This window comes from Terrapene carolina, unplaced genomic scaffold (genome assembly GCF_002925995.2).
Source record: "Terrapene carolina triunguis isolate 2854851 unplaced genomic scaffold, T_m_triunguis-2.0 Scaffold53, whole genome shotgun sequence".
In the NCBI taxonomy this organism is placed as follows: domain Eukaryota; kingdom Metazoa; phylum Chordata; order Testudines; family Emydidae; genus Terrapene; species Terrapene triunguis.
This window is the reverse complement of record NW_020664404.1, coordinates 12800383-12810340: the sequence shown is the minus strand read 5'-3', so window position 1 is coordinate 12810340 and position 9958 is coordinate 12800383. Positions and strand designations below refer to the sequence as shown.

The window sequence follows — 9958 nt, the reverse complement described above, 5'->3', positions numbered from 1 at the left end:
ATGTGCGCTGCATTAAACACTAAAAGCAAAACATAACGTAGGTGACAGAACTTGCTTTCCAGGCACTCACTGATTTCCAACACTTTCTCAGAGCTTTTCCAGCCTATTCTGCATTATCTGATCATCAACCTAGCAGCTTCCATTTCAGTTATTACTAATTCTTCTCTACAACTCCTAAGGCATATTTTTTAAAAATGGATTTACTTCATTTTGCATTTAGATTTACTTCGATTCCATTTGAGTCAGTTTAACTATCGCCAATCCTGCCTCAAACATACATTCCTTCCTGTATGCAGACACAATGGCTGGCCCAAAGAGTGTACACTCTGAAAGGGATTCCAACCTCTGCCTCTGTGAGAAACCCCAGAGGGCAGCACAAGGCAATTGCTCTCTCATGAAGGGATAGGTTTTCTCTCCCCTTCTATTCAAGGAATGCAGTGTGTGAAGACACTGGGAGGGATGGTGAAACAGCCTGGGCTGCATGGATACGCTAAAAAGGAGTATCATCATCAAAGCTGAATGAGACTGTAGCATTCAAAGTGCGTGGCTGATAGAAGGACCTGGGTGCCAGCAAGCCAGCTGCTGCAAAAGCAAAAGGAGGTGGCAGTGGTAATGGCAGCAAAAGGGAATACTGGGAATGTTTGCCTGCCTTTCAGCAAGGTGGACTCCAGTTGGATCCATCACAGCTCATGGGCCCAAGGACCTTTCCCCATCCGTGACTGGCCAAGAGATGGTGGCCTCACAATGGACTTCCATGCCTTTGCCATGCAATGCAATGCAGCCATCTGCCTTCTGACAGAGCCATAAAGTTTGGTCTCTTCTGGCCTAACCGGACCATATCATCTGGTCTCCTGTATACCACAGGCCACTAAACCCCACCCAGCCACAGCACACCAACCACAACAACCTGCATTAGACCAAAATATTACAGCCCTCAGGAGACTAAACTGTTGTATGACACAGGCAGAGATTAGGAGGGACCGGGGTAACCCCTGCAATGGCAGGGAATTGGTTAAATTAGATATACCCAGATGATCTAAGCAGGGCAGGCCACTATGGTCCTATTGCACCCATGTTCAGGTCTTGGTACTGGCTTCCTGTTCATTTGAGGGTGCCATGAAGCTGTTGGTGACAATCTGCGCTAAGCTGTCTGGGACCCACTAACTCAGAGATGCCTCTCGCTTTATATCCCATTGCAACAGCTAAGGTGAGCTGGGAGGCTCTTGGTCCTGGGGCTGAACTCTCCAGGGCCACTGGAAGGGATGTCTCATTAGGAGGCCCTCCGCCTTTGTAACCCACTCTCCTTGGTGGTCCACTGAAGTTGCATTCAGCAGCCTTCAGAACTTAGCATAATGGATCAAATTGACCTCTGTAAATGGGATTGTGCCAGGGATGAATCTGGACCATTGTTTGGGTTAGCCTCCAATGAGCTTTTAGCGGTCTTGCCTTACCTTGCAATCTGATGGGTGGGGCATCGTTGCTTCTAGTAGTGACGACTGCGGCTCCTCTGCTGCCCGTGGCAGACGCAAGGTCAGATGCAGGTTCCAGACACGTGGCGTCACGTTGCCAAGGCGCGAGGCACTATGAAAGGAAACAAAGTAAACAAACTCGAGTGGATTGTGAATCAATGCTGGAACTTACCTTCAAATCAAGATGAAAGGATTTGCTTTGAAGTTGATTGGACATTCAAGTGAGATCTGAAGCATCAGAACAAGCATGGATTCTTTCATGTAGGGTGGAGGCGTATTGGCAGGGCTATTGCCAATGACTGGCTGGGAGAACAGAGTGTGCCGTAGAGAACACCTCTGAGCACCGGAGAGGCTGGTGCCCTTCTTCCTAGAGTCACAGCTTCCTCCCCTCTGTTGGGAGGGGTTGGCGTTTGGTGGCTGGGCTTGCTGCTGCAGATCTCATTATGGTAGCTGGCTGGAGAGTCCTTGAGGGTTATTAAATGAAGAGCAGGAAGCCAGGGCACTGGTCTGTTTCTTTGGGGAGAGGTGGGTTTCCAAGGGCACAGATTTGGTTAGAGCAGTGGCAGACGTTGGTTTCAGGGGGCAAGCTTGGTGGTGAAAGACCTGACCCAGGACATACGCTTCTTCTCCTATTACGGATGGGCCATCTCCATTTATTTATGTTAGGTATGGCCCGCCTCACCGAGTGCCTCACAGTCTAGTGAATTTATCCTCACCACACCTCTGTGAGGAAGGAAGTGGTCTTGTCCCCATCATACGGATAGAGCTGGGGCACAGACCGACTCAGCGACTTCCCATGGTCACACGGGAAGTCTGTGGTGGAGCAGGAATCGAAACATTCCCTCATGGCCCCTCCAACTGGAGAGCTGCAAGGCAAAGAATATTCCTCACCTACAGCAGCAGTTTGTGTCAAAGTACGACTGGATTAAGCAAACAAATGTTTTTATTCCATAGATTATTATCCAGTTTATGCCCATCACAGATCGGGGGGAAAAATGACACAAGACCAGATCCGGCACTCAAATTTCCTCCATAAGCTTCCACACAGGAAACCACTGGGTCCTTAAATGGATACAGGATTGCTGGCTTATGGGTCCAAAATCCTTCAGGGAGTGGCAAATCCACAAGAGATCTCTGTACCCCAGAGCTTACCTTTGGAACTCTGAGTTAGCGGAAAGATCCATTGAATCACATGGAGCCAGACAGTTCCCTATAGACCTTACACATGTATTATTCCATCAAGGCTAGGGACTAAATTACACTCATGATTGTCCTCTAATATACCTGCTTCAGATGGCATCGTACAATAAATAAAACTTGCACAGTAGATAGATAGGATATAAAGATTTAGGAGCCTGATTTAGTTTTAGATATAAGGCAGTAGACTGGGACTTGGGAGATCTCTGTTCAATTCCTGACTTTTCCCACAAACACCCAGTATGTCCTTACTCTCCCCAAGCCAGGTTCTGATCCCCCTTCTCACACGGAGCAGCATTTTACTCAATAAATAATCCTATTGTTAGCAGGAGAGTATTCTATCTGACTGAAAATGCTTGGGGTGGAATTTAGGGAGGCAGAATAGAATTATCCTAATTGGAATTTGGCCAGGACTCGATCAGCGCCCCTACTCTTTATGAAACATGCCATAAAAACAAGGGGCCACATAGGATGCCTCATGTGACAGGAGCACTTCCAGAAGCACAGCGCTCTCCCAGCACCGTGATGGATACTGGGGAAATGCTTGGCAATGTGACAGTGCTGCTGTAAAAAGTGTTACTCAAGAGGACTCTACTGATTTATAAAATAGTACGGCACAACGTAAACAAGACTGAACACAGGACCAAACTTTGACCTCAGGGCATGTTACTGATGTGAATTTCTCTGCCCGGTTGAAGAAGAGAGACGAAATTCTGCTTTGAAACTGGGATGTTTTCAAAAAAGCATTTTGCTTCCTCTTATTGGTTAGAGAAATTCAGTTATTGTCTAACTTCACTCCAGAATGGGCATACAGAGAGAATTCTATTTTCTAATGGGACTCTCAGTAAAAAGGAGCTGGTAGGTTCTTTACAAAACTAAAGCAACAAGCAAAAACAGGGAGTGAAATTCCCTGGTCTTCTCTCTCCTCTTTGTTCTTCTGCAATCTTGGGTGCTTTCCTTATCATAAAAGATTTAGCTTTATATTGTCTCTCATGACACTTCACTTCCAGTTTGCTGCTGTTAAAAGCAGCCAGCCTGTTTCCATGCTCTAAATAACTTTATTTTGCACTTATTGCACTGCAAAGTGTCCCAAATAAAACAATTCACCCTTCACCTCCACAGCCCCCTTTTCACAAGTGTCACACAGCAATCACCCAGACTAAAATCATGAGCTTCTAACAAGCAGAGACATTGCCACCCAAATCCAGATTCCCTCTCTCTGGGCAAAGTGTAAAAGTAGAAGCCACCAGCAAATGCACCAGGATGAAGGGGAATTTCAGGATCTGACCATTCTCAGGCCCTTGGGAAATGATCACTCAGGCCACATTCCAGTTTGGGCCAATGCATAATGGGGAAGAGTTTTGAGAGGTAATTAATCACCTGCTCTGTGTGTCTTCCCATCACTTCCTCATTAGAGGGAGGGGTTGCATAAGAATAGGGACCATGTGGAGACTGTAGAAGGTTTGACAGCTCTGGACTCAGGATGGAGGGAGTGTTGACATCAAAGGGTTGCAGGCTAGAGCCTGCTCAGGGAGCCTCAGGTATATAGTGCAGCAGTGAAGAGGAAAGACACTCGGAGAGCCAGACAGCTCCGGGTGTTGAAAGGAGCCAGAGGGAAGTGTAAGAAGCTTAGTTCAGAGAGCAGCAGCAGCTATGCCACCCAGGAACATGTGTGGCTTGGAGCTGGTGTGTTGGGCTCTCATCCTCATGCAGCTGGGCACATCAGAGCTGACCGGGGTCTCACAGCAGAAGGATGAGCAGCAGTTACATACAGCAGGACCTAGCCCAGGGCTAAAGAATTTGTCTACAGTCCGTGGCTTCCGGCACCCACACCCTGCTCTCCGGTACCCGTTGTACATGATGCAGCTGTACAGATCTCTGGTCATTGGGAATCACCTGGGACAGCCCACCATGGAGACATCAGCACTGCAGGAATCTGACTCAGTCTTAAGCCTCGTGGCTAGAAGTAGGTGATGTTCATTTATTCTTTTTCTTTCTTTTTTTCCTTTCTTCCTTCCCTGTGTTTCTAGCTTGCCCTAGGACCTGGCTCAGCAGCAGCAATACGGTGATGGGGGTTGAGCCCTCAGGTTTGTCAGTACCTCATTGACTGATTGCTGCTTATCAGACTCTTCCCTGTAGGGCCTTGGCTATTCCAGTGCTTCTATCCATTGCTTTTGTGGATTGGGACCCCAGACGTCTGTGAAGCAGGGACCCCATGGGGACCCAATCCACATCTGTACTGTTTTGACATCTGGCAGGAACAAGCTTGGGCAATAGCCAGTTGCTGTTTTGTTAACGGGTGGCATGTGGGGGGAGAGAGGGAGAGAACCGTGGATGGAGGAGGCGGGGTGGGGGTGTCTTGCTCTGAAGGGATCAGTCCTGAGCCTGGATCCTGAACTCTGCAGTGGGAGGAGGCTTGCCCTGGCTTCCCCTGCCAGTGGTTGAAAAGCTAAGGTGTTGCCCTTGGTATCCAAACTTTGGCTGGCAGGTTATTTGGAAAGGCAAATCTTTGTACAGAGGAGTAGTTCCCTTCCTTAGCCTGCCAAAGGCCAGCGTGGGATCAGGGAGATTGGCTAGTGCCCTTCAACACGCCAGTGTCGTCTCAGGCTGTAGAATCTGGGTGCTATTGCAGTATTTAGGGGCAGAGTGCAGTGATTTTAACTAACTGCTTATTGGATGCAAAGGGGAACGTGGACACAGCAAGGAGAACAGCCCCTGGGGAAGGCGAAGGGAGCAGACTGTCTAATTCACAAGGCAGTTTTCAAAGCCTTAGCACACAGGTGGGCATTGCATTTCTCACTCCATTCATGGGAGCCCTCGGCCTGCCGACTGCAGCGGCAGTGGCCTCAGATTCTGAACAAAGACTGTATGATGACAAGCAAAGCCTTTAAAATAGCTGCAGAAGCAAGCATGGCCAGATCCAGGAAAGTTTTAAATAACCAACCACCTAGCAAAGTTACTAGAAGGAAGGAAACAGACGCCCTGGCAAACCTTATTCTAGTGCTTTGGAATAAGGGTGGGGCTTCTTCCCATCAGCATAATTCCTGTTTTCTCCACTCTTAAGTCGCATGACTTTATATTGTTAATGCTGTAAATAACTGACAACAGGGAGCTTTTTCAAAAGCACCTACCCTAAGTCACTTGGGTAAAATTTGCAAATTTTACCCAATAGCAACAGCATGAACAGCATTAATGAACAATTCTATCGGGAGGCAGTGTGGGGTAGAAGCTAGACCCCTGGGCAAGGACTCCGCTCTAGTCCCAGCTCTGCCACTGCTCTGCTGAGTGACCGTGGGCAAGTCACGTTACTGCTCTGTGCCTCAGTTTCCCCATCCCCTTTGCAAAGGGTTTTGAGAACGACTGATGAAAAGCACTAGGTGAGAAGTAGGTATTTATGCAGCACTCGGATCCTATGGGAATGAATGGGATCTCGAAGCCTCGCCTGGCTGATTGGTGGATGCTATGGTGCTTTACATTTTCAAACAACCCAACAAAAGGAAACTACTTAGGCTGGGATTTTCAAAGGTGTCTAAGTGAATTAGAAGCCACAATCCCATTGATTTGTAATGAGATTTTGACCACTCATTCCCTTAGAGGTTCCTTGAACCCCCAGCCCTCATTAACTGCAGGACTGTGTTAATCAGTGCTCAGTAGAGACTGGAGCCCGGGTCAGGGCAAGCTGGCTGCAGCTCAGTTGGGGTAAGGTGGAAGGGATGCTGGGAGAAGCAGCTGGTGGATATGGGGAGGAGTCGCAGTTTGACCTCCTGTAGAGCAGAGGGCATAGGATTAGATCTGCCCCTCTTGCTGGGGGTATGACCATCATTTAGTATTAGACTGCACTAGTGGGGTGCATTAAACCCTCAGGCCTTGGCTACACTGGCGCTGTACAGCGCTGCAACTTGCTGCGCTCAGGGGTGTGAAAACGCCCCCCCCCCGAGCGCAGCGAGTGCAGCGCTGTAAAGCGCCAGTGTAATCAGAGCCTGCAGCGCTGCAAGCTATTCCCCTCGGAGAGGTGGAGTACTTGCAGCGCTGCGAGAGAGCTCTCGCAGCGCTGGCTGCGCGACTACACGTGTAGCCAAGGCCTCAGCTGCTGCTGCGGGGCTGGTATTGGTGGGGTAAGGGACGGTGCAGTTTGGGGTTCATTCCTGCCGTATTTCCTGGCTCTGGGGAAGCTGCTGCGTCACTTCGTAGCTCATTTGGCCCAGGGAGGGTTGGCTTTGTGCCTTTAGAGAGCGGTACATCTAAATACATACTATAGAAAAGGGCTGGCCAGGACCACCAAGGCCCAGCCCCCAGCGAGGCCAGGACAGGGTGGCACTGCAGTGCCCCAGGGCCAGCACTAGGCAGATATCTCTTGGCGCCATGCGGGGTGCAGATGCTGTGGGTCTATTCCTACCTCCCCTAGTGAGGGGCAGCATGCTCTCCTGTGTGAAGGCCAGGCAAGGTGGCTGGTGCCTCGGGGTGAAGAATGGAGCTGGGGCCTGTGCTCTCTCACCCAGCACAGAGCGGCAGTTCTCCCTGGCCCATGTAAACAAGGTGGAGAAGGCTCCTTGCCCCCTCTGCCCCTACCCGCTGTGCCACCCTGGGAGGCCAGGCAGAACCCAGCCCTAGCAAATTAAACCAATAAACAAGATACGACTCCACATGTCGGGAGTAGGGGGGTAAATCTGGGTCCAGACTGGGGGAGATCCATTGGAATGGGGCAAAGCATCCCACACCTGGGGGACATGACCACTGTGACAGCGAGAGGCCTGCTCCCCCAGGCCTGGCCCATTGCTCTGCTCCCCCCTGCACCAAGCAGCAGGACTAGACTTCGTGGGCATGGGGGGGGGAGGGACTGTGTGAGCAGGCACAGAGCAGCTGCACCCCCAGAAGCTCCAGGAGGCATTGTGCCCCCCAGTGCTCTCCTGGGGGCATTGCAGCTCTGCCCGCCCCTCACTGCAGTACCAGTGCCCCGTGGGCAACCCCTGGATTCTTTACAGTCCCCAGAAAGGGCTGTGGGGCGAATGCTTTGTGCTGGGCAGGTCCCTCACCTCTGGCACTGTGTTGGTCTCTTGCAGGTTCTCTCCAGGCTGGGGATCACTGGACTCTCTCTTTCGACATGACCTCCATCTCCGGCAGCCATGAGGTGAGGCTGGCCGAGCTGCGGGTCCGCCTGCCGTCCTTCCCCCAGTCCCACAATGTGACGGTGGACATCTACCACAGCCACGAGCGCAAGCACCAGGGCAACCAGACCCGCGTGGACAGGCTCTTCCTGGGCACCTTCACCAGCAGTCCTGCTGTCAGCCACTCCTCCTGGAGAGTGTTCAACATCACCAGCTTGCTTCAGTCCTGGCTCCACCAAGGGGTGGCCTCCGGCAATGGGAAGCATGCAGATGCTCAGGGCTCCCAGGGGCAGGAGAGGGAGGAGAGGACCGGGTCAGACAGCAATGCCACTGGATCGACGGGTGTGCAGAATTCCAGTGGCTCCAGCAAGGCGGAGCCAGCCGTGTCCCATGGTGTGACAGACAAGGTCCTGCTGGTTGTCTTCTCCAAAGATAAACCTTCAGCAGAGCCCTCCCGGGCATCCACCCTCATCAGAACTGCGGAGACCTCCAAGCATGTCATGATTGACAACGCTGCCAAAGAGCTGGGGAACCGCCGGCACCGCCGGAACAAGCAGGAGAGGCAAAGGATTAAAATGGCCGACCTCTCCACCCCGGGCCTTGGGGAGGAAGGCAGGTCTCTGTGCAGGAGGGTAGATATGATCGTGAACTTTGAGCAGACCGGCTGGGGAAGCTGGATCGTCTACCCCAAGAAGTACAACGCCTACCGGTGTGAGGGAGAGTGCCCAGCGCCCGTGGATGAGACCTTCAAACCAACTAACCATGCATATATTCAGGTAAATGAGGCCTCTTGCTCTCTGCTAGAGCAGAGGTTTCCTGCAGAGGTTCCCTGAACTGCCCCCCAGCACTACGGGATGAGCTGTCCCCTGGCTCTGTGCAGGGTGTGGTCTGATGCGCATGGAGATTACAGTGAAACACAAAGAATAGTGGGCAGTTTCCCAAGTTCTGTTTCACGTGAGCTGCTAAGCCAACCACAGCATCCTAGAACCAGAGACATTCGAAACGGGAAGGACCCATTAAGTCCACAGTCCATGTCCCCGTTCCCATCCTAAAGCCACTGCAGGATTGGCCCCTATGCTTTTTAGTGTATGGTTTAGTCTGGTTTTAAAATGTCTCAGGGCACAGGGCTTCTGCCACCTGAACACATTGGGGTGAATTAAGACTGGGGTGACGGGGAGGTTCTCAAGCAGTTGCTATCCGCTGGCCTAAGCATCACCCTGAAAGCAGCTCCTTCGTGCCACAGGAATATCAGTCAGGCCCTGCAGCCAATGGGGTTCTGTGCAAGGGTTGGCTCCTTTACCTGCAGCAGGTCCTATCCTGGGAACATTGGTGCATCCAGGCTATTTAAGGGCCACCCATACTGCTGTTGAGTGGGTACCGTGCTCTAGGAGTGACCTCACCGATTTCAGCAGGGCTACTCACAGAACAAGGACTATTTGGGGGCAGGGAGCAGCTTTTGTTCTGTTTGTACAGCACCTTGCACAAGGGGGGTCCTGGTTCATGGTTGGAGCTTGTGTGTGCTACCAGGACTGGCCGTTTTCCAAAGGGACTAGTGATTTTGGGTGCACGGCTAGAGAGGACTTGCCAGGGCCGGATTCCCGGGGGGGGGGTGCTCAGCACTTTCTGAGAATCAGGCCTCTGTAAGGGGTCTCAAGTGGGGCACCCACAGTCACTAGACTTGTTGGTAAACCTTGGCCACAGGCTGCATTGGTACAAGCCAGGTGACTAACGCCTTCCCCTTTCCCAACAGAGTTTGCTGAAGCTGTACCAGCCCAACCGGGTGCCCTGTCCAGCCTGTGCTCCAGTCAAGATGAGCCCCCTCTCCATGCTGTACTATGAGAAAGGGGAAGTCGTCCTCCGCCACCATGAAGACATGATCATCGAGGAATGTGGCTGCAACTGAAGCAAGCTCTTCTCCTCTGGGTGACAGAGATCCTGCAGCTCAGTGATGAGCATGGCCAGGCTACCAACATGGGACTCAAGGCTCGTCCCACCCTGGGGGTGGCAGGGAATAAGCCCTGTGCAGCCAGGAACCAATCCCCAAGGATTTGAAGTCTAAGTGCTTATAAGGACAAAGGCTCAGGTCATCACCCACCCACCGATTAATGCATGGCGGGGATCAAGCTGCCCGCGTGGTGCTGTCCTCTTGGGATTCTGACCTGGCCTTTCCATGCAGCCCTCACTAGA

General features: G+C 51.6%; 1 protein-coding gene across 1 annotated transcript; it reads left to right on the top strand.

Annotated features, from left to right (window-relative positions):
* The first annotated feature begins 4319 nt into the window (after window positions 1–4319).
* On the top strand, window positions 4320–9674 carry NODAL (nodal growth differentiation factor). The gene is made up of 3 exons (XM_024214236.2): window positions 4320–4632; window positions 7727–8547; window positions 9522–9674. The coding sequence occupies exons 1-3, from the start codon at window positions 4320–4322 to the stop codon at window positions 9672–9674; spliced, it is 1287 nt and encodes a 428-aa protein (XP_024070004.2).
* Window positions 9675–9958: the final 284 nt, after the last annotated feature.

Excerpts from the sequence above, each read along its gene's own strand:
- NODAL (XM_024214236.2), top strand. The coding sequence starts at position 4,320 with ATGCCACCCAGGAACATGTGTGGCTTGGAGCTGGTGTGTTGGGCTCTC. Across the intron at positions 4,633-7,726 it reads CTTAAGCCTCGTGGCTAGAA|GTTCTCTCCAGGCTGGGGAT; the intron begins GTAGGTGATGTT and ends GGTCTCTTGCAG. Across the intron at positions 8,548-9,521 it reads CTAACCATGCATATATTCAG|AGTTTGCTGAAGCTGTACCA; the intron begins GTAAATGAGGCC and ends CTTTCCCAACAG.